This window comes from Aulonocara stuartgranti (genome assembly GCF_965226115.1).
Source record: "Aulonocara stuartgranti genome assembly, chromosome: 1".
Taxonomy (NCBI): Eukaryota; Metazoa; Chordata; class Actinopteri; order Cichliformes; family Cichlidae; genus Aulonocara; species Aulonocara stuartgranti.
Window position 1 is genome coordinate 6,921,439 of NC_138939.1, and position 24,787 is coordinate 6,946,225.

Sequence of the window (24,787 nt, forward strand, 5' to 3'; positions counted from 1 at the left end):
TTTAGTCCGAATTCATGTTTCATGTTTCCCTGAGTTATGGGAAGTCACCGTGGTGCTAAAGCAGTAAGGGACCTTTACAACATTACAGTGCTTTCTTCTTCTTTTACTGCTATGATGTTCTTTCTGTGGAGTTGTGTGTTTGGAGTATGCCAAAAACACCTGTCAGTAAGCTGAACTGCTTACTGACAGGTGAGTCAAAAAGGCACTCTTTCTCAAAGTTTAAGGGTCATCGCTATCCAACATGGCAAAATTTAGCTGAGCCTCAATATTTTTCTGAGTGAGCAACTGGTTTTTGTCTTGCTGCTCTCCTGTAGAGTCTTTTTTGCCCAGTTTCTATCACAGTGGAGTCATGAACAATGACTTTTTCTCTGATATTGTAAGGTCTTTACCCTGCAGTACAAAGTGCCTTGAGATGACTAATGTTATTAATGGGTGCTATATACAAGAGATTCATATAAATTGCCCTTTATTAAAGTGATAGAGGCCTAAGTTCCTTGGATGTTTTCCTTGGATCTTTTGTGACTTTCTGGATGATGTGTTCTGGAGGAGGTCAACTACTTATTCGAAGGTTCACTGTTTTTTCAAGCCACATTTCTAGATCATGTCTCTCCCTGAGGATCTGTGGATAGAGCATTAGAAATAGCTGTTTTACCCTTCACAAACTGGTGTATTTCATTCACCTTTGTCTTTGTTTCTCTTTGCTTTTCTTTCTTTTCTCTTAGTGGTAAGAAGTTTCAGCCAACTTGCTTTTGGAGAAGTAAATTGGCCTGGGTATCTATAATAGCTTTGTTAGTACTTTGTTGGATTGTATTTAAGGATCTGACATGGTTTAGTATCAGAGATACAAAAAAATGATAAGAAATTACGATGGCCATAAGTGTATGTGCCCTGTCATTTATTTTCAAAATCTTACTCAGATACCTTGAAAATAATGGGTTACAGTACGGAAAAGGAGGGAAAAAAGCACAGCTTTGATATTTAAATAGCATTATGTTTTAACTCAGTATCTAAGACATAAGTGTCTGACCTATACATAGTAATTCCACATGGGGATGCTTCTATACATATTATGGGGACCCCGAAGTGTCATCCCTACCATGCACACGCAGCAACCATTAAGTGGTCTTAAGAAGTATACCCTAAGGTGACTTAATGGAAGTAAACATTATGTTTTTCAGTTTCTTTTATGTGTTCAAAAGGAGAAATGCCAATAATACGTTTTACTAATACTGTTATTATTAGCTTCACTTTGCCAGGAATTCCCATTTAGATGAAAACTCTTTTACAAGAAAGATCTGGCTAAGTTATCAGACATGAGTCGTAAACTCAAAACAACTAAAAAATACTCCAAATACCCATAACTTTACCATTACTCTGACTCTGTAAACATCAATAACCCACAAACGTCAAAACAGAAAAACACATTTTTGAGTTGAGGGGGCTTTACGCAGGAACTATCTATACATCCTCTTTAACTTCCTACATAAAAGCACAGATCTAGAGATGTTTTCCAGAGTATGAATTTATCAACTAAAAGATGCTTTTTCTAATTTATGCAAGTCTGTGAATATGAACGGAACATGTGCAAAAAAAAACCAACTTGGTTTTTATAGCAATGTTCTGCTAAACTTTAAGACTTGCCTACTGCTTCTTTCTTTGTGGTACAAGAGATCTGAGGGCATGTCCTCTTTTAAGTTGCTCAGATTGGAGACATAGCAGAACACTCCCACAACTTAATTAGTCTTCAACAAGTCCATGCTCTGCTCATACAGCCCTTCATCTTCAGCTAGACTCTTTGAAGACTGTACAGTTTCATTGGGTGTTTCATTCTAGCAGACCAGCTTAGCAGTAAAGACGTGTAGGAAGTTGATCAACCAAAGCTTGGTTTTGTTGGAGGAAGTAAGATGGAGGCTTTTTTCCAGGGTACGTCTCCTCTGTCACCTGGTTGGCCTTTTTAGTGAGAAGTAGGCCACAGCGAAGATACAGGTTTTATAAAATCTATCAACTGCTCAGAGAGGTTTAATGGAACAAGAGAGTGACAGTTCCACTCATTCTCATTCATTTGGCAACGGAAGGCTGTCATGTGTTTGATAAGGTATTTCATGAATTTTTTTTTCAAACTTCATTAATGGAAATATTTCAAAGACAAGGACAAATAGAACTTCAGGATGGAATCAGGGGATCGGGAGGCATCTAAGGAGCCAGCCACATTTTCATAGCACTCTGGATGACACTTGAAAAGACCATTCTCGAAGGGCTTTCATATCTGTTTAGTTTTTTAAAAATGAAACTTCATCTTGGATTAGGTCAAAAAGACTATGACAGGTGGTTGTCACAATCAGCCGGCCTTGTGACAAAAAAATCTTTTAGAATGCATGAGACAATTCAAACAGAGCTTTCAGATTAACTTTAGAAGAGATTAAATGTGACAAAAACAATTTCACTTTTTTTAAACATAAATGATACATTATAATAGTGAAATTGTAAATGAATAAATAAGTTAAATAAACCAAAAAAAAAAAAAATGCTTTTTAGCATAATATTTATTTTAATTTTTTTTTTCCTTACTTTGGATTAGTTTGAATTTTTTATCTATTACTTTTTCTCTTTTATTGGTGTATGGTTGTCACTCAGTACATAGTTTTCCCCTTGGACTCAATATACTGTGAACGTGATACAAATTGATTTTGACGGGCAAAGTTGAAAAAAAGGTGCACTTGGTTTGCACCTGTATGCAGCACTAGCTCAGAATGGGACATGGGAACACTTATAAAACGGATTCATTTATAAATTATAATTGATCAAAATGAATAAAAATTCACAAAAACACACTGAATGAGCACATTGAACTGCACATCTCTGGAATGGTTATTCACTTTTCTGAAGATCATCTGTTGTTGCTGACGTTTATTTCATATTCTGTCGGCTATTGCAGCTTATCATCTTTATTACTACTAATAATGATTAATTTAAATATTTAAATACTTTGGAAAAGCATAACAGCCTAGTTTCAATGTAGAAAAGTAGTGATTATAAGTAAAGTTGCACAATGAAAATTGGATTTGTGTGTGTGTGTGTGTGTGTGTGTGTGTGTGTGTGTGTGTGTGTGTGTGTGTGTGTGCGTGTGCATGCGCAAGCATGCAATTACAATCCAACTTCTTTACATGCAGACAATGCTGTCTCTCACCAATAAAATTGTGCATTAATTTAATGTAAGCTGTGTCATTAAAATGAGGACAAGCTGTGTTTAATGTTGTCTTCCAGAATAAACTAATATTGCTTGACTGTTTTGGATCATTAAAATGTGGTAGCAACGCAAATGTAATATTATGTCAGAGTCAAAAAGTGTCTGCCCATTTCCATTTCTGTCCAGCCTTCCTAAAACTCAAATGACCAACTATCAGAAGAAGGAGAGAACCAAAAAGATATGTCTCTTCAAACAATTCATAATGTTGTGATACATTTTTCTTCTAGTTGAGAGAAGGAGCTTTTGTCCTTAGACAAAACTAGTGACTTTAGATTGTGTATTTGAAAATGAAGTAGTTACACCCAGTAGTGGAAAGTAGCAACAACATTTACTGCAGTGCTGTGCAACTGTTAAGATATTTTTTCCAAGACAAGCCCTCCCCATAAAACTCTTTGCCATTTATGCATATAGAGTACAGTCTGCCAGGAGTCAGGCAATCAGCTTGAGCTCCATTGCATTATACACACATAACATGCCTCACTCTCCTCAAATCATATATCAAACACACCCTCTCATTATAAGCTCCAGAAATTCCCATCTATACACTCATAAGTATACAAAATTAAAGTTTGGCATCTGCGCCAAACTCCTCCTATATTCTTTCTGCTGCTGTAATAAATCATTTCAAACATAAATGATCTGACTGAACTACAAATTAATTAGTAAATTATTATTAAATTCCTGGCCTATCATTTGTCACACAGTGAGCCTATTTGTTCGGGCCTCTGGACTGTCACAGTGCCTAACAATCATCCTTGACTACACACAATAAAACCACTGACAGGTAGAGTGAATAACATTGATCATCTATTTGCAAAGCTATGTTCTGCTAAGGATTCCTGTCTTTCATGTTTATGCCATTGACATGTACCACCCACTGCCACAGCCAGTGGCATTCCCCAGTGTCAGTGGTCTCCCCCTACAGGACAATACCCCCACCACACTCTAAAAGTTGCTCAAGACTCGCTCTAAGGCCAGGGTACATAAGGCCTGGGGACCAGAATCTACCTGGCAAAGACTTCAATCCAGCCCATTGGATGGCTTTGGAAAATAGGAAGGAGGGCATATATTTTGGACTCATACTACACCAAAGTAATTAAGTTATAGATTTCTGTATTTTAAACATTTACTTCTTACAATTTAAGCCAAAGAGCCACACTGAAAGATTTTTTTCATCTACTAATACTACAGCAGAATTTCTTTATCATGTAGATAATGTGAAATGCACCCTTTAAAATGTTCTTCTTTTTCTTAAGTGTATAGTTTAATTTCCCTTTTCTGTGACAGAAAGGGGAGTTTCACTGGTTCGGCCCACATAGGATCATAGGTAGTGTGCTATACGTGGCCCATGATGTAAAACGAGTTTGACATCCCTGCTGCTCTAAGGACATCAGGTCTTTTTTCACTTCGAGGTTTTGATCCAGTTTCCAGACTTTTAAGACAGAACATCCTTAAGATATCCTGAAGCAAGTGTGATCTACTGAGGCCCAACAAAGGAACCTAAAGAATGCGCTGCCAGTGTCCTAAAAGCCACAGGACACCCTCAGAGGTCATGTGTCTTTTAAAGATGTTCAAACAATTTTCATTTAATCTCACAATGTTTGGTACGATGCTGCATATGATAATCCATCAAAATTTCTAATTTTGTAATTATTCCTCCAGCAAATTTTATGTAGGAGGAAAACTTTTCATTTAAGTTGATATTATAAAGAAATGCAGATAATACTTCCATACTTTGACTTCTTTGCTGCCTTCTTCAGATAAAAAAAGTTAACTCTCTGGTTTTTAAACTATGTATATGTAAGTTGCATATTTGGGTATGGGCGGTTGTATAATAGAGAATTTTTTTTTCTAAATTGTTATGTTGAATTAAAGCTTCACAAACCAAAAGCCAAAACACACCGAGTCAAGCTGGAAAAACTTCCAAGAAGGCTTTTATAATGAATGCTCCAATGTCTGGGTTGTAGTATGATGAGTCAGTGGAGACGGAAGGAGCAGAATGAGATGTTTGGCAAAGCTAGAGCTGAGGGAGCAGGAAGACGACGGACTGATGTCTGAGGCTTGGCTAATGTGGAGTGAAACCAGAGTGAAAGCAGGTAGGCAGGTGGAAGTTACAGTAGTGGAACTGGAATGGGAACGCAGAGCTAGGCTGGCAGGTGATGTCATTAAGAAGCCTAAAAGCAAGAAAGCAGAATTAGACAGAATTAGATGCACATACACACCCACACACACATGCACAAAACTGACTGAACTGAGTATCTCTTTTAGCCTACAGTAGTTGGCAGAACAATCTGGTGGGAATGACTGTAGAGCCATGATAGATCTCCTGTGGGGTGGTGATTAATGGGCTACAGGTGTGTATGCTGATCGAAGCAAAGCAAGAAATGCAGGAAACTAAGAAGCCACACCTCCATGCAGAAACACACTTTTTTAAAAATTCCTCAGTTTGTACATTCTTAATATCTTTCCTCAGTTCTTCTCTTCATATCTTTTTCCTCTTAGACCAACAGGAGAGGCAGAGGGAGAGACATGATGGAAAAGGAGTTCAGGGTAGGAGTATAATGTAATATTCTTGCTTCTGTGGTGTGGTAAGTTTATCTATAATAATAATAATAATAATAATAATACATATACATATACATATATACATACATACTTTCATGCATTTGATGTGAAATGAAGACAAACAAGGGCTAACAATAAAGCAAATCTATAAAGATTAGTTTTCAACAGCCACTTGAAACAAAGCACTAATTCTGCCAGCTTTACAGGCTGAATGAGGCTCTTCCAAAGTTCCAAAGAGCTACAATCTTAAAAGCATTGTTGCCTCTGGATTTCAAATCCAGATAAGATGATTGGAAAGGTTCACCATTTGAATAAGGTCTCAGCAGCCCTGACATATATAATATAGGTGCCTGACCATATGTAATTAGCTTATGTGGTTAGGCTTAACACAAATGTACAGCTGTGTATCATCAGCATAGTAATGATAGGATTGCTATGCTATGGTTTAAGTTGTTACTTAGATTACATTTGGTCCAAGGACTGAACCTCGGTGGACCCTGAGGGAAGGAGGAGCAGATTTAGACATAGCTATTAATATGAATTCAGAATTGTCTGTCAGATATGATGAAACCCATGTGAGAGTAGTGCCAGAGATGTGACACATGTAAATAATTTGTCAGTTACAATGTCATGACCATTGGTGCCAAAGGCTGCAGAGAAGCAAAACTAAAATTAAATATTATAATTGAATAGGAAAATCATTGGTAATGTTTTGATGCGTGCTCAATCATCCAGGTAAGTAAATCTCCAAAGGTTGATTCTGTTCATCTGGACGTAGCGTTTTCAGTGGGAGAAACGTTTCATCACTCATCCGAGTGACTTCTTCACTCTCAGCTGACTGCAGGTTTCCCCAATCTTATAAACAGTGCATTTGCATAATGACTGAAAATAGCACTGCTGGAGGAACAATGGGCTGGGAGGTCAATTCCTTCATCATAATTATACAAATTCTCATGACCGTTGATCAACAACCACTGATCAAAGGCCACTTATCAATGGCCATGTATACCATTCACAGAGAGTTTGGGAATGGCTGCAATCACAGCATTGTAAGATGGTGACAGATGTACCCTTAGGCCCCCTCCTCGATTCAGAGATGGTCTTTCCCTTTTCACGTAAATGACCTCCTTGACTCCGCGCTCAAACCAGCATTCCTCCCTGTTGAGGATGTGCACATCCTCATCACTGAAAGAGTGTCCACTGGCCTGTAGGTGTAAATAGACTGCAAAGTCCTGTCCTGACGAGGTAGCTCTTCTGTGTTGTGCCATCCGCTTCGCCACAGGTTGTTTGGTTTCCCCGATGTATAAATCCTGGCAATTCTCCTGACACTTAACAGTGTTAAGTGTCTGTTTGTGTTGGGAGACCCGATCCTAGGGGTGGACAAATTTTTGGTGCAGCGTGTTTTGGGGTTTAAAAGCCACAGAGACACAGTGTTTAGAAAAAATGCGTGTCAGCTGTTCTGATACTCCTGACACACACGGGATCACAGGTTTTCGCTTAGGAACAGAATCAATCTTTGGAGATGTAATGTTTAAAAAATATGGCATCATCTGTCAGTTGTTTTGTTAGCTCAATCCCTGCTGTATTTGTTTTTTTTTTTGTTTGTTTTTTTGTTTTTTTTAGATGCCATATTAAGGAAACAATAGTCATTACACTAAAACATGCTGGGTATATTATTAAATTAAATTCACATCATAGCAGAATGTAATAAGATACATATACTGTATTTTTAAATCACACTGGTATACACATGGACAGTGAAAGGCAGAAAGTTCCTTTTCAGCCATGCAGCTGATCATCTTGAAAAACTGAAACTTGCTCATAGAAAGGAACATCTAGGTAGAGTTCTCCTCTTGCCATGGTTTGTATATTCCAACAGTGTTTCACACCTCTCCTTGATTATAGCTCCTTCAGAATGTTTCCTATCTCCTTTCTTCTCTCTCCTCCAGATGCAGTTTAAGAATCCTTCAACCTGGCATAACTGAGATTGATTTCCGGGTCACAGACAGGAGTACGACGGCTGAGAGGAGAGACAAAAAACAGAGAAAAAACAAAAGCCCACAGAAGGGGGCTACAAGACAGACATTGAATTTACAGGGAGAAAAAGAGTTCAGTGAGAAAACAAAGTGAGAGGTACAGGGCTAAAAATGAAATCCGATTTCTAGTGTCAAATTCTGCATCACTCCAAACTGTAAAGCTCAAATATACAGTTAAATTAGCAATAAAGCACAAATCATTATTTGAGTATATACTCAAGGTAGAGATTCTGTTTAATTATTCTTATACAATTTGTTTACCTAAGGGGTAATTGTTTCAACCTGCAGTATTTTCCAATAATGTGGCTCTAGTGGCTCTGTGAATCTTCAACTGGGAAAAGCTATCAAGCTGGATATTTCAGGAGACTACATTCTGTGTTTACCTTTAGTCAGACACAAAAGCAAATGTTTAAAATGGAAAATCAGAGAGCTGTCACTACTTGCCCAGCTGCTGATACTGTTTTGTCTGAGTCATAGTTTCTTTCTCTCGCTAGTATGAGCTATAGAGCCATAGTGGGCGCGTGGATGGAAAACAGCCATGTTGAAATTATCCTTCAAAGTCACTCAGTGACTCGTTTGGGATGTTTGAGCTTCACTGTGCAGAATGATGTACTGCAGAGTTTGACACTCAAATGCTCTTTTTTACATCCGTCGGCTGAAAGTGGAAAGTTTCTCCTAAGTTCACCTAAAATGTGACTTTTGGTGAACTTTTAATGCCTGAAGGAGTTCAGCTTGACTGATGAATGCTTGCATATTCATAGGTTCTGAATTTTTTAGTCAGGTGGAGGTGTAAATGCCATTTTAAAAATTTCTAACTAGCTATGTGAAGATTTTTAATGTAAAAATATCCGACAAAAATGACCATTTTAAGTGCATTGGGTGTTCTTATACAGGTAATCCTCAGTAGCTTCTTGGGGGAAATGTTTTGGGAATTCTTCCAACAAGTGGGTCTAATCTTATCTCACGAATAAAAAAGATAACATAAAATAACAATAAATAATTTATCTATCAATCCTCCAGTAAAATCTCTTGCAATTTTTTTGGACAGAATCAGCTTATCGCCCCTGCATTTTTACTTTTTAAATCTTATATCAGGCTACATGTTGCTCTGTAGTCCTGCAATCCTTGTATAGTGCAGTTGTAATCACTGTTGATTGCATGCAGTTTCTGCAGGTGTCAGTATGACTGTAGCCGGTAGGAGGGACTTGATGCTCCAACTTCTCATTTTGTGTCTCTCTGCTCTCTAGCCAGTCGTCCTGGTCCTGCTTGGAGAGAGGCGACGACGACATCAGAAGCACGGCATTAAGGGGAACACCATGCATCGTGTGCTGTCAAGACGAGTGGACGCTCACATTTTTTCGCTTTGTTGTTTTTGATTTGCGTTATTTTTGTTGCGTCTTTTCTTTCTTTCCTCCCCTCCTCCTCCTTTTCACCCAATCTCTGACGCGCAAGGACACTACAGCATCCATCCACGGCAGAAACGCTCGCATAGAGCATCCTCTGTATAGACGCACCAACCATCCTCCTCCTTCCTTCCTCCCACTCTCCTGCTCTTCTCTTTTGTCGTTCTGTTCTAACCCAGAGGACATCGGGACCTCTTCTATTTCCCCACTTTGCCCGGAGACATGGATCTATGGTTTCATTCGATCCGGATTTGCTGGTGGAGGGTTTTGTTTCTGATGAGCATTTTCCAGGACTATCTGAGCTCCATGCTGGACTGCCCGCCGACCTGCAGCTGCTCTCAAACAGAGATCTTTTGCAATAAGTCCGACAACGGCAGGTTTTTCCCTTTACTCGCCCTGCAAGATACTGGGAGCAATGGGACCAGCGTTGACATAGCGGAGTTATTCAAAAACATCACCTCTATGTAAGTACATTGTACGGATTGTGCCGTGCGTTTCGGAATCATTGATTGATCCCATTCCCTGTATGTTGCTTTCTTTGCATTGATCCGACTTGTTGGCTGATATTTTTTTTAATTCTTAGACTTTTTACACTTCTATTGGTCTCCTTAATGCCCAAAGATCCCCAAGCCATATTTGATAAATGGTCTTGAATGGAGGGTAAATGCGCTTGTTTTCCCTCACGTGCCCAATTAGTCAAATCACTTGCAGCTTAGCAATAAATTGCTCGGTCTTGAACCTGGGCAATGAATGTCGAATGTGTCTCTCCCCCCATCCCTAGTGTGTCCCCATAAAGTTGCTCCTCCGCAGCGGCACCGCAGGCCTACACGTCCAAATGACAGAAGGATGTTGCGGAGAACCTCACATCACCGATCCGCTTGATTTCCGTCGTCATGTACAGCAACTGTTCTGACAGATTGTGCTAAATGAAACAGAAGTAAATGGCGCAGTAAGGTCAACCAGTTACATTTTGAGCCCGCATCCTCTGAGAACGACGCGACCTGACAAACTTTATTGTGTCCAGATTATGCGGAGCGGATTGGGATGTGAAAACGTCACTTGTGGCTTTTTCTCTCCTTTCCACAGAGATGGACATGCAGAAATATTGGTTTCATAAAGGCTTTGCTCAAAACAGAGGCGCTATGTATGATGACGGCAGACTACCCCCCCCCTCCTCCTCCCTCTCCTCTCCACCACCACCCACCCACACACCCCCAGAAGTACATTCTCATTCTGCATCCTACACCCCCCTCGCTCTCCTCTCTCTCCCTCTTTCTCTCTCGCTCTCTTTCCCTGGCATCGATCCTCCCTGCTAACATCAAAGCTTTCTTTCTTGAAAAGTCAGGGGAGGAAGAAAAAAAAGCCGAGCTCGGGCCTTAAATAAGACCTCTGGTGTCGATGAAGCTGATTTGCATATAAAGTAAACATCTCCCGTTAACGCACTGGAATTCCCCGCACGGTTTCCTCCGCGTCGTCTTACGCCACAAAGGACTTTTGCTGTCATCAGTTTTGGTATCCCGTTTACCCTTTATCCGTCTGAGGCAGACAACTTATTTTGTGACACGGTTCATCGCTTCCCCGTGCCGCTAGAGGGTAGCCTGGTACCCTCTATAATCTGGGAATCAAGTGCTGTCTTTACAACACAGGAGTCATTTACGTGACTGTTTTATCGGGGGTACTTTTTCTGTAAGGAATAAGCACAGGTTTAAAGCTCGGCTGTATTAAAAGGAAAGGAAGGAAGAAAGGGTCAGAGTTCACGGCGCACTAGTGATTAGTGTGACCCTCGAGTGACCCTCGTATAAAGATTTCCTTGCCGTGAAACCTGCTCGTTTCACATTTATCTCTCCTCTCATCCACTGAAGTCAACAACCTCTTAGATTGCCAGTTAAAAATGCCAAATATTCAGTTCATACCAAGCACAAAGTCACGCATTGATCGCCTTTTTTGCCTTTGAGAAAACCTAATGCAACTGACCCAGGACTAATTGTGCATTTCATGGCCCCTGGCCAGCTGGCGGCTTTTTTTTTTTTTTTTTTTTTTTTTGGCTGCTCAGTATGGATGGCAACCTCCACTAGCACCAGCAGCAGCTCAGTAACAGCATATCAGCATATACTGCCCAGTGTCACATGAGCTAACACGTCTGATTTAGCTGTGCATTCACACCACGCAGCAACAATAATTAGCTATTTAATATATAGTAATTACTTTGTATTCAAAGATTGTAATCATTTATGTTAAAATGCTACAGCACAATCATTTATAGCATCTCTACAAACATGTATTACCATAAATGATGTTCAAAGCTCAATGCTAATTTATTATCTGGCCAGAAGGTGTGACCTTAAAAAATAGTAACTGGTGCATTGTAATAAAGAGCACTCAGAGACTGGGGCCACATAAAATCCACGATCCCTTCTCTTTGCAAGTGGGGAGATACATGTGTTTTGATGACATGAATTCTATTTCATTCATCTCAGGAAATATTCAGAGGTGAGGGGACAATTTATGGAGATAGAAAGCTAGAGTGAGGGCTCCTAGCTGGAACTGTGGAGGGGATGGGTGGGTGATTGGCCAGCCAAAGAAAACTGCCAAGTCCAGATAATAGTTTTCCCAGTTCTCGCACATTAGAAATTCATCACAAGAGGCATCACTGCTTGAAGTGGATAAGATAAGGCCTTGCTGTTATGCTTGAGGGGGAAAAATGGTTCTCTGAGAGCAGCTGAAGCATTTGACGGGTTTGTGTAAGTGTGGCTCTGAGCACAGGTGCGTATTTGTTTTCAAAATCCAATCAGCTTTTCCACCTCGAGTGATGACATTTGGTCTCATTTTGTTTTGTTTGTTTCTTCTTTTTTTCTTTCTTTTTTTGCTGAAAGTGTGGTTTGTAAAGGAGAGGCTAAAGTGTCGGACCAATCTCTATGGTCATTACTGCGCTGTCAAACTGCTAAACGTCTCCAATGTATACTTGGAGAAAAATCACCCTTGCAACCTCCCCATCTCTTGCGTACTTAAGCTGATCCTTAAATTCAACAATGCATCCATGCAATCACTGTCATTACTGGAGTTGTTGCAAAGCGCTGAACTAAAGCCGTATTTCACGGCAGACATTTTGGCTTGTAATTGCAGGAAAAGCACAGACTTCAGTTATATTAATGATGCGTGCATTGCACTTAGAGATGATCCTGGTATTGTGCATGCTGGCTGACTAGGACAGCTTATAGGAACCTGTATTGTAAATGGATAATTAACGATGTCTTTAATTCCATGGACGCTTGTCCTGCTGTGGCACAAAATGTCTGTTGTGAAAAAAATCTTTCAATCAGTTTGCCACTGTGAAGGTAAAAGTGTGAAAGGTCCATCTTTGATTGTGTGATAGTAATCAACCTATGATCTTGCTGCAGTTTCAATGGTAGTAGAAACGTATTCCCAGTCTTAGTTACAAACAGTTCATTAAGATATGAAAATGATATGAAAATGAAAACCGCAAAGCCCTAAAGTGCTGAAATGTGATGTCTGCTGTGCACAAGATAAAAGCACATCATCTGAAGATTTTTTTTGAAGCATCCGCTTTAACGAAACCGTTGGTATGATCTGAAATTTTACAGATAATTACCAAGTTCCCTATATCTGTTTGCAGTGTTCAAGTGTAGCATTTTACAATTTTCTACTTCACTTACTTAAACATGAGGGGAGAAAGGTAATGTTTTCCAGATTCTCAAAATGTAGTTTAAAGTTGAACTGCTTTTATATGGGTTTATGGCACTGTACTGTATTTTGCATGTCTTAATCCTGTACGGGTTTAGTATTTGTCCAATTCAAACATCTTTAAAGACATATAGCACATGTAGATTAAATAAGACGGCTCTGGTGTGTAGAAAAAACCTACAAAAAGATTTTTTTAAAAACCAATTTGACTCTTTCTCCTCTGTTAAAACAAAACTCTGCATATTTTTGTATTTTTGGCTTAAAAACTGTATAAATAGAGGTACTTCATTGAAACTTCAATTGTCAGTGAATAGTGATGAGCAATTTTAAAGTCAACCACCTAATTCTGTTTTAGTTCTCCTTTAGCTCATCTTTAGACACCTTCAAGTACAACCAAGACCTTTGTGTGTCCTGTGGTACCTGATACTGGGATCCTGGCAGCAAATAATTTCCCATGGGGTGAAACCCAGCAATTAAGATGTGGTTAAAATACAATCTTTCGACTTGATAGAGTTTTACAAAAATATTCCACGAACTGTGTAGGAATTAAAAAAAATTTATGCACACGGCCTCATTTTCAGATGCTCAAGTATAATTGACAAACTAGCTAAATCTCGTTTCTTCCCATGAAATACTCTGCCAGGCCATTACTGTGGCCACATTCAGTTGCTGCCTTTTGGTGGGTCTCTCTGTGTTTAGTTTGGCATGTTTGGGTTGAGATCTGGTGTGTGACTTGGTCTTTGGAGAAGATCCCATTTCTTTGCCTTTAGAAACTCTTCGAATGCTTTTGCAGTATGCTTTGAATCATTATCCATTTGTACTGTGAAGCACTTTCCAATCAGTTTTGCAGCATTTGACTGATTCCGAGAAGAGAGGATAGCCCTGTACATTTCAGAAATCAACTGTTTTCTTTAATATGCAATAAACACTATTGACCTCCACTGCCAGGCCTCCACACTCCACTCGCTGTACTTTTCTCTTTAGTATTTAGTATTTATTTATTTATTGTCATTGTCAAGAACAATGAAATTGTGTTTGGGGCTTCCATACAACCCAAAAAAAAGAAGAAAATAATAAATACCCCTTAAAACCCAAGTGTACATATTTAACCCAGTGTGACTCCAATGCAATAAGACAATCCTTAGCAATAATGTTCGTAGAAATTCAGACAAAGACCTGAGAAACATGACAAAATACAACAATGCAACCCATTCAATATTATTGTACTGTGAGATATGATATCAGATATGATAGTTATCTATTTAAGAAAGAGGGGGGGGGGGGCAGGAGGGGGAAGAGAATAAAGATATGATGCACCAATGCAGACCAGTTCATTACTATTAAGAAGTTGGATATGGTTATTGTCCGTGAGAGGGGGGCAGAGAGTTCAGGAGCCTCACAGCCTGTGGATACAGGCTGTTGGCCAGTCTGGATGTTCTGGCCTGTATAGACCTGTACCTTCTCCCTGAGGGCAGCAGGCGCGCAGGGTGATGTTGGTCCCGCAGGATACTGTGCACCCTCCTCAGACAGCGAGTGGGGAAGATATTACTGATCTCTGGCAGACTTGTTCCAATAATTCTGCCAGCTTCTTTCACCACCCGCTGGAGTGCTTGCTGATCGGCCTTGGTGCAGCTGGGGAACCACACTAGAAATCCATACGTCAGAACGCTGCTGATGGCACAGTTGTAGAAGTTCAACATCAGAGATCTGGGAATGTGTGCGCTCCGCAGTCTCCTCAGGTAGTAGAGGCGCTGTTGGGCCTTCCGTACAACTGAGGTGATATGGTTGCCCCAGGACAGGTCCTCGGTCACAGTTACCCCCAAGAATTTAAAACTGCTCACCCTCTCCACCGCCTCACTGCCAATGAAGAGAGGCAGATGGTTGTTATGGCCCCTCTTCCGGAAATCTACAATGATCTCCTTGGTCTTTTTGGTGTTTAAGACCAAGTTATTGTCGTGGCACCATGACTCTAGTTGTTGCACCTCTGTCCTATAGTTTGTCTCATCATTGTTGGATATAAGTCCGAGCACTGTACTGTCATCTGCAAACTTAACAATGAGATTGGACGCGCAGGAGGAAATACAGTCATGGGTGAAGAGAGTGTATAGCAGAGGGCTCAGAACACACCCCTGAGGGGCACCGGTGTTGACCACAAGGGTGGAAGAGGTGTTCTTACCCACTCTGACACTCTGTCTACGGTTAGTGAGGAAGTCCACAATCCAGTTGCACAGAGAGGAGTTAAGTCCCAGTTGGTGGAGTTTGGGACGGAGTTTGTATGGCCGGATGGTATTAAAAGCCGAGCTGTAGTCTACAAAGAGGAGCCGTGCATAGGTGTTCCTGTGTTCCAAGTGCTTCAGTAATGTGTGCAGCACTGTGGCGATCGCATCCTCGGTTGACCGGTTCTCCCTGTATGCAAACTGGTGCGAGTCCAGGGATGGTGGACAAGCAGCTCTGATGTGTTTAATGACCAGTCTCTCCAGGCATTTGGCGGGAATGGGGGTGAGTGCCACAGGTCTGAAATCGTTCAGACATGTGACATTTGACTGTTTTGGGATGGGAACGATGGTTGCTGCTTTGAAACAGGATGGTACCAGTGAACAGGACAACGAGGTGTTATATATAGAGGTGAAGACGTCCGCCAGGTCCGCAGCACAGTCTTTTAGCACCCGGCCCAGCACTCCATCCGGCCCGGCCGCCTTCCTGGTGTTAATGCTCCGGAACACACGCCTCAGCTCATGAGTGCTCAGGACCGGAGCAGGGTCGGTTGAGGGGAGAGGGGACAGGACAGGGTCGGTGTTCTCCCTGTCAAAACGGGCATAAAAGAGTAGAACTGTCGGCTGAGGGTGATGGTGTTCTTCTTTTGTAGTCCGTGATAGCCCTGATGCCCTCCCAGACCTGCCTTGGGTTTGTGTTGTTCTCAAACCTGGCCTCGATACGCCTCCTGTGCTGCTGCTTGGCAGTCTTGATGCCTCTTCTCAGGTTGGCCCTGGCAGCACTGTATGCCTCCTGGTCCCCGGATTTGAAAGCGTTGTTCCTCGTTCGAATAAGTTGTTGAACTCCGTGTGTCATCCAGGGTGGATTATTAGGGAACACACGGAATCGTTTCCAAGTTGTTACATTGTCCACACAGAAACAGATGTAGTCCAAGACAGTGGAGGTGTAACTGTCCAATGCGACACGATTGTCAGTGTCCTGCACCTTGAATACATCCCAGTCTGTGCAGTGGAAACAGTCCTGAAGCATCGGAATAGCGTCCTGCGGCCATGTTCTCACGGTTTTGGTTGTAATCCCAGTGCTCTTGATCTTTTGTGTGTATATTGGGTGTAGCAGAAGGGAGAGATGGTCTGACAGACCCAGGTGGGGATAAGCCTGGGCTCTGTACGCATTCGCCATGTTGGTGTACACCTGGTCCAACGTTCTATCTCCTCTGGTAGCACACTTCACATTACGGTGGAAATTGTGAAGTACAGATTTCAGGTCCGCGTGGTTAAAATCCCCAGCCGCAATAAAGACACTGTCCGGGTGTGCTACCAGGCTGTTATTGATGCTGCTGCTCAATTGTGCTAACGCTAGCTTAGCATTAGCATCTGGTGGAATGTAAACAGCGCAGATGTAAACGGCAGAAAATTCCCGAGGGAGATAGAATGGACGGCACTTTAACACCAACAGTTCTACCTCTGTACTGCACAGTTTTTCCGTTACCGTGACGTTCGTGCACCAAAGGTTGTTAATATAGATGCACAGCCCCCCGCCAGTCTTCTTACCCGAGTCCGCAGACCTGTCGGCTCGATAGGCGGTGCGGCCTGCTAGATCGATAGCCGCATCCGGAATGGCGCTGTCCAGCCAGGTTTCAGTGAAAATCATGCACGAACAGTTATTAAAAGTCCGTCGAGTGGCGATCTGCAGTCGTATTTCATCCAGTTTGTAACGGATTGAACGGGCGTTGGAGAGGAATATGATCGGGAGTGGTGGTTTAAACGGACTAGTCTTTAGCCGTGCCCACAGGCCTCCCCGCTTGCCTCTCTTCTGCCTCCGCTCGCAACGTCTCCTCCTGCGGCTTGCTGTTGCGGGTAGCCCCAATCATTCTGGTACAAGCCAATCTTGGTTGTCCAACAATTTTCTTGGACACGTTTTCCTGGTGAAGTCTAATCTGGCCTTCATGTTCTTGGGTGTAACCAGTGGTTTCATCTTTGTTGTAAGCCTTTTGTATTTCTATTCATGAAGACTGTCCTGATTGTAGACTTTGACCCTTGAGCATGTCCTTGATTTGGCTATCTCATCCACTTGAGTTATCTTATGGTCTTTTGGATTTGTTGGTTTTGCAGAGCTGGCCAGTGCAATGGAAAATGGCCTGTATTTGTATAGCGCTTTTACTAGTCCCCCCTAGGGACCCCAAAGCACTTTACACACCCAGTCATCCACCCATTCACACACACATTCACACACTGGTGGAGGCAAGCTACAGTTGCTTCTTTTTAAGAATGTACCAGATTGTTGATTTGATCTCTCCTAACCTTTTTGCTATCTCTCTGGTAGGCTTCTTTTGGTTTTTCAGTAAATGATGGCTTCCTTGCCTTGTATTGACAGTTTTTTGGACCTGATATTGAGAGTTCCAGTGAAAAACGAAATGCAAGTTCAACACTCGAAATCAATTCTACATCTCTTATCTCCTTAACTATTCCTGGATTTGTAAGAGAACAGGCCACACCTGGCCTTCATGGTTTTTTTATTTTATTTATTCAGTTACTTATCTTAGTATCTTAACAGATCTCATTTTAAGTAGTGTAGAGGCCTGGTTATTGTTGTGGTTGATTTGTGTGCCTAGAACTGTTCCTGAACAGTTTTTTCAATGTGTTGGGGTGCATCGTCTACCTTGGCAGACTATTGACTTGTAGTGTTGTAGTGTACCATTAACTGGCTGGGACCCACCCAAGGGTCCTAAATAGAACATATCTTTGTAATTGTGGGATTTTTCTTTTTTTTTGAGATTGCAATTTTCCATTAGAAGCTGCATATTACGCAGTGATTGAGAACGCGTTCCTATGGCACAATTGTGATACCATTTTTATTGGAGGTCGAGACTATAAAGCTGATAAACTGTGTATAATTGAATTTCTTCACAAAATAGCAGCAAAAATCCCTTCAGTTTTTCATGGATAGGTTTCAAACATCCACACGGAGATTTAAAACGTGTAATATTTGTTTTAATGTCACACCATATCATGATGTCTTATGATGTCATTCAAATGCACATTTTATGATGGGTTTTTGTTTTTATTGCTGGCAGTCATGTTGTCTCGTGTGAACGTAAAAAATCCAACATCCTCTATTTGCCTTTGAAATGAGAAGCCTCTTCCACAAGTATTATAGCATCAGCTTCTTTAATGTCAGCTCTTTCTTCAATCAAAGAGATTTATGTGGATTGTAAAATTGCCATCTGTTTATCTGCAAACAATCTGAGAGTCCCGCACTCTTAAATGATTTACTGTTTATCTGCTTTGCAAAATGCAGCTTGAAGTTTATCGTTTAATATCTCTGAAATCTATAGGAATGTGTGTAGTCTCATTTTCAAAGTCGAAAGCCCTTCCATCATAATGTTGTGTTTATCTTTATTAATCTCGTTACTTGCAGCAGGGGTCACTTTTAAATGTAATAAGCTGCCATCTCCAGTATTTATTTAAAAACTTTATGTGGATACTGCCTTCTTACTTTTTCAGTTTTTAAAACAGCACGGCTCAGCTTTAAACTATCGATCTTTGGACAACTTCAAGTACACATTTTCTATGAAACCAGCTTACAGATGCTGCCAAAGAAACCTGAATTACACAGCAAGGTCTGCTCAGGTGGCTTGTGTAGGCTGCAAGTGTCCCCTGGTTCAGACACTGTGTGTTACTGCATTACATAAACTCAGCGTTTTCTCTACCTCTTGTAGCTCATGTGCAGCCCACAGACTGTGTAACTGTAGCCAATAGCAACTTCAGTCCAGATATATCCGCTACAGAGATCTTGTGTAAGGCTTCTGAATGGGAATTTGATAAGTGAACATTTGTAGATTTTTATTGAAATCGTTACAAGTGGAGTATGTTCTGTTCAGCTGAGCTTTTGGAGTATCAGTTGAACCCATATTGAAAAAGATCTTGTACATTGAATCACCTGTTTTGAGGGGCACTCCAGCATTTTAGGGTTTGGCTTTCCATTATGTTGGAGGACTTAAAGAATGATTAAAATCAAAATCATAAGCAACGATCTACTAAATTTTAGCTTGTACTACTAGTTTAGCTCCAGAAATAGTAGAACATCCGTTTCCCATATTACAATTTCCTATTATGTTTCATTAGACCTTTGCTAAATGTCGTGTCTCTGCTTCCAGACTTACTGACATTTAATATTTGTCTCAACATTATTATATCAGCTTTCACATTCTGCTTATATCTCGTTGTGAGGAGTAAAGTAATTTTTAAAAAATGGATAGAAAAGAATGTTTTTATAAAGTTTGCATTTTTTTGTCATGGTCAGTGCATTAGGACTAAACGTTTAAAGCAGTTTGTCCCAAATCATTTGGTACAAGACATCAGTTGTTTATCACCTGTGAGCTGCTAATACTATAGACGCTTGTAGGTGCTCAAAAAAGGTAAATGCTCAGCACCCACACCCAAAAACCACAATCTGCATCACTAGGTAATATAAACATTTGAAACAAAAAAGAAGGTGTACATCTTAGCAACATAAGAAATTTACAGGAAAGATCAACACATGCACACTACAGATTGTTCTCAAGTTAGCGCAAGCCTGAAATTGATCTGTTTACAGGATATGATAGGGCAGTTTGTATGAGTTTCACTACTTTGGTGGTTCCAAAGTTTTCACCCTGCCACATTCACAGAACTGCAACCTGTAGCTATTAGGGTTATGTTATGCTGATTTTAAGAAAAAATGTATAATTTCCTTAATTTTATATTTTAATATTTAACTGGATTAACTATTACAGTAATAATAGTTAATAATTAGTTAGTAATATTTTTTTGCTTTAGTGATATATACCACAAGTTTATTTTTCAGCCTTGCAGCTCAATTTAAAGAAGTAGCATTAGTAAAAGATAAGAACAATATCCATGATGGGAAACATGAGAACTAACAGGAAATCAAATGACGTTTTAGACATTTTATAATGTTGTCTGCTTTATTTTATAAAAGCACCCTTGAATACTACAGTTGATGAGTTTCAGATGTTTTAAAAATTACTTTATATTTATGTCTGTTTGGAAAATGGTAGATGACTACCTGTTTCCAAGATGCAGTAAGCTGGAACAAATGTCATAGGGGTTTATAACTCCCTGTAATACGGAATGTCAGATGTATGCAGTGGCGTAGAACGGTACGCACCTTCCTTCTCACTGAGAAACTCCTACCTTCCTTCCCCTCCTTAATTCTGTCATATTTATTCATTACCTTTGGACGTTACTCCTCTTTACCCACTTCTTTCTCTTTGTTTTCTTTGTGTTGTGATGTTTTGATGTCTGTTTTTCTGATGCCCAGTTCACCTGACTCTGGTTGTAATTTTGATTTATTTTTCTTTGTCATGATCATATTTCACTTTGAGGTTTCCATAATATTGATTTTGTTTTATTATTTAGGACTGAGAATCATTTTACAAGCTTGCTGAGGCTTCTCTTTGTGATCTGTGTTGGTATAATTTGAACACACAGTTAAATTCTGCCTAAACTTCTGTTATTACCATATGAAGAACAATGAGCAGAGATTTACACCTGACACCAGCCTTGGAAATCTACTCAGCAAATATCACACTGTATTATATTACCGCACCATTTCTGCACCGTTACTCCCAATTTATTCGCAAAGTGGTTGATTCATTGACTCATGATTCAACAGTTGATTTTTAAAATATACATATTAGCATGTATTCTTTAGGCTTACTACTTATTCCCAAACCTTCCTTTCTCCAACCTTTGTTTTATATTACATAAATTAGGCAAAATTATATGAATTTAAAATATTATATGAATTGTTAAATATACTGCGTACATTGTTTATTTAAATACAATAAATAAAATAAAATAAATAAACTGTGCAGTATGGAGAAGAGAAGACAGAAATGTGATATCTGAGTCTTAAAAAAAGTAAAGCAAAAGTACTCTTACGTCATTTTCAGTAATATTAACTACACTTTTTTTTTTATTACCATTTGAAAATAACCATGACGATTTAATGAATCACTACAGGGGTCTCGCTTAACACAGTTCCTGGCCACACTCTAGACACAAAATTTCACAATTACAAGGATCAAAGTATAAGTACAAAATAACAGAAAAAATGATCACACAAACTACTAAATTAAGCTCTTACAGTATAACAGTGTGCTTGCTGTTGTAGAGGTGTATAATATTGCTGGCAATGTTCTAAATGGCTTTAATTCCCCACTGCAAAACAAGGCTGTGCATGTCCAAGACTAGTTTGTTTTCAGTTAAGATAACTGCTATCACCTGAATAAGAATCTATCATGGATTTTTTTTATCAAGTCTCTTTAAAAATAAAGTCACGTGACTGCTGATGATCCTCTGCAGTGTTTGTTTGTTTGTTTGTTTGTTTGTTTTGTTTTTGCAAGCAACATTAAGAAGATTGCAATATACCTTCAATTGGGTTTGGGGCTGACACTATCCCAGCTGACACTGATCAAGAGTCTTGGGTCCAGTCTGGACACATTGTCATCTCACCCTTCATGCTCAAATCCACACCTGCACCCATTTTTTTTCAACATGCATATCTTTGCACTTTGGGAGCAAACTGGACAACCCAGAGAAAACCCACACAGACGGAGGACGAACATGCTAACTTCATACACGTAGGCCCGAGGCATGTTAGGACCCTGAGCTAAACCATTGCAAATGGTCAATATAGAGATTTGCTTTTTGGTGTTTAAAACAGACGCACAAAAAACGGTGCATAATAAGTGGCCTGGTGTTTGATTTAAGAGGCTGCAATCTGCCCACTCAGCTACAAAAATAACTTCAGTATTTTAAAAGCAATTGCTGCAGTGGCTGCAGCACTCGGTGAAAGTACAGTAGCTGCAGCATAGATGCAACAAGGAGGACATTTTGTCTTCTTTTCACAAGGGGCCCATTCAGATTATTGCTCTGTCATCAGCTATGAAATGTCAAATGAAGCTGTTTGCTTTGGGGGTTTAGGTGATCTGACAACCTTTAAAAAATCTTTTTATACCTTCAGGCCTGCTGTATGATCATCAGCGTCATTACCATTGATGCTGTTTAACCACCCAGGGCAGAGTTGCTAACACACGTCCTGCCAATTGGTCCTTACGATACAGACCCCCTGCTGCCTCCGCATTGCGAGGCTCACCTCAGGCAGTGCACGACAGGCTCCTCTGTTATAAGCATATCATCAAGTTTGCATGAGCCTGTCTTTGTGGAAAGTAGGTCACGGCTGCCATCTGAGAATTGGGAGGAGAGAGCGGCGCTTTCGTTCAGATCCTCTGCATGCAGAGTTTCTGTGAGAAGACCCGGCCATGTGGCTGACCCAGCTTCTCCCACGCCCCCACCACCTCAACTCCGGCATCTGCAGGCAGCCCTTGCGCCTTAAAAGATGCATACTAATGAAGCACCTTCCCCCGCTTTAACAATCAAAAGATGCATTGAGGATAGAGGGGTGAAAAAATACTGAAGGCTCTGCTGTTTTAGCCAGGATTAGAAAAACCCTTTAAAGCCTTGCAGCAGCGTTCCAGAGGCTTTCTGTTGACATTTAGTTGAGCTTCTGTTTTCTATACAGCAGATTATGATTCAGTGTCACCACTGTGTGCAACAGTTTATGATGTCAAACTTGTGAGATCATCTCTCTACCTATTTAAACTGAAATTTGTTCCAAAGTGGTATTTTTTCCCCCTTTTTTTTTAAATCAGTTTACATGCACTGCTTTTTGCTGTTTTATTTTTTCCTAAGGTTGTTTTGTGAATGATCACTTGTAAGGAACGCTTATCAAGCACCTGCTCCTCTCAGATATCTACTTATGAACACAAGACAAGTCAGTTTTATGTCTAATTAGGTAACATGAGCTTTACTGAAGCTTTATTACAGTTAATCATGTTTAAACATGGTATCTGCAGGCTTAGTGAAGCTACATTGAAAGCAGCATTACTGCTAATTCCTTCTTCTGCGTGATATTGATGGATGATTCATAGTGTGGGGAGTTTGTGTGATGGTGGTGGCTTGGAAACTGTCTTTTTTACTCTCTGTCTCTCTCCTCTCTCCTTGGTACTTCTCTAACCAACCCCCCCCCCCCCCCCCCCCCCCCCCCACACACACACACACACACACACACACACACACACACACACACACACACCAACCATTCATTTCCTTAGAGATAACCTCCTCCCAGGTGAGGATGTATGTCTGACCCTCGCAGTGTCCATCACAATGTGTCGGCTCCTGTAGAAATGCCACCTTCCTTCCTTTTCTCCCGGAACCCTAATAAGGCTTCTGCTTGTTATTCATGTGGGATGTTTAGTGTTTCAAAAAACATCAATCATGTATTATCAAGTAGGATGAGTCACCCCACTGTCCTCCATGTCAGCGATGACTGGCAGAGCTGTGTGAATAATGCAGCTGTCTCGATTCTCACTGAGCTTCAGCCATGTTGTCCTACACGGTGCGCATGTTGATGGGTGCTATTCAACACCATTCTCTCTCCTCTTTTGTGAAAAGGGAAACACTTATTATTACAAAGTTCTACTTTTAAAACAACTTCTTCATCTAAGTCCATATTTCATTCATCTGCTGTCCTATATCGTTTGAAATTTCACCCAGATGTGTCTAAGGAGATTCACTTGGAGGTTCGAGCTCATCTCAGCTTAATACTAGAGTAATCCTTATTTTAGTTATGTTTATTTTTTTGGCATTTTTAAGGCCACGGCATTTTGGTAAGCTCTAAATGGGCAAAATAGTTTTTTATTTTCATTACTTGTTGAGGACTTGTTGGCTCTTTTTTCCTGACAAAGCACACCTGTATATTACCGAGATAAGCGCGCAGTGAGGCGCCCTTTCCTGCCCGCATCTGTCCATCAGTTTTCTCTCTGCACAAAACAGTGAGATGTGTTGAAAGCAATATGTGTGCTAATGTTTGGTTGGTAAACACTCATAATGAATTATTGGCGCTGCAATCTCGGCTGTTTAGCTTTGACTACCAACGTCATTGGCGGTAAGGACATAATAAAACACAGCAGCACAGATATTCCCTCATATTTCCCACAGAGCAGAAGCATGCACCACAGCGGCTTCTTTTTATCGATCGCCTAAGATGGTCTGATATCTGTATTTGCTCTGTTCTGTAGAGTATCGGTATTGCACTATATCAAACTATTATGGACCTGGCACACCATTCCGCCATGCTCACCAGTTATTCTCAGTGAGCTGAAGGCTCGGTAGCCACCCAGGAGTTGAGTACCAAGAGGGTTTTTTTTAAGACCCCTGACAGTGCTTTGTGTGGAGGCTGATGAGAACACATTAAAAGTAAATGGCCCACTGAGACTCAGCTCTTCCTCCTCCTGGCTCCCTGTTGCTGTAATGACCTTGTTACTCCAATCAGAATATCACAGTCACTCTCCATCTTCTCTCTTGGACTTAAAAAACTCATCGTTTTAAGAAGCTCCTGACATCACCCTCTCTTAGTGCTGAATCACATTTCCTCTCTCATATTTATCTCCCTTCTCCAATATGCTCTCTTTTTGAAGCATAAAAACCCATAGCCGTTATTTTTGATATTCAGCTCCTTCAGTGGTTCCTGTCCCACACATACGCCAGTGT

At 40.5% G+C, this 24,787-nt stretch overlaps 1 protein-coding gene across 3 annotated transcripts in view; it reads left to right on the forward strand.

Moving 5' to 3' along the window:
* The first annotated feature begins 9,040 nt into the window (after nucleotides 1-9,040).
* The window catches only part of ntrk3b (neurotrophic tyrosine kinase, receptor, type 3b), a 222,188-nt gene continuing 206,441 nt past the window's right edge, over nucleotides 9,041-24,787 (forward strand). For 2 of the 3 annotated variants that reach the window (XM_082528887.1, XM_082528889.1), the window contains exon 1: nucleotides 9,042-9,715. In XM_082528887.1, the coding sequence (XP_082385013.1) occupies nucleotides 9,474-9,715 (242 nt within the window). In that variant the 5' untranslated portion in view covers nucleotides 9,042-9,473. Of the gene's footprint in view, nucleotides 9,716-24,787 lie in introns of all 3 variants that reach the window. The other variant, XM_082528888.1, reaches the window with a different exon arrangement.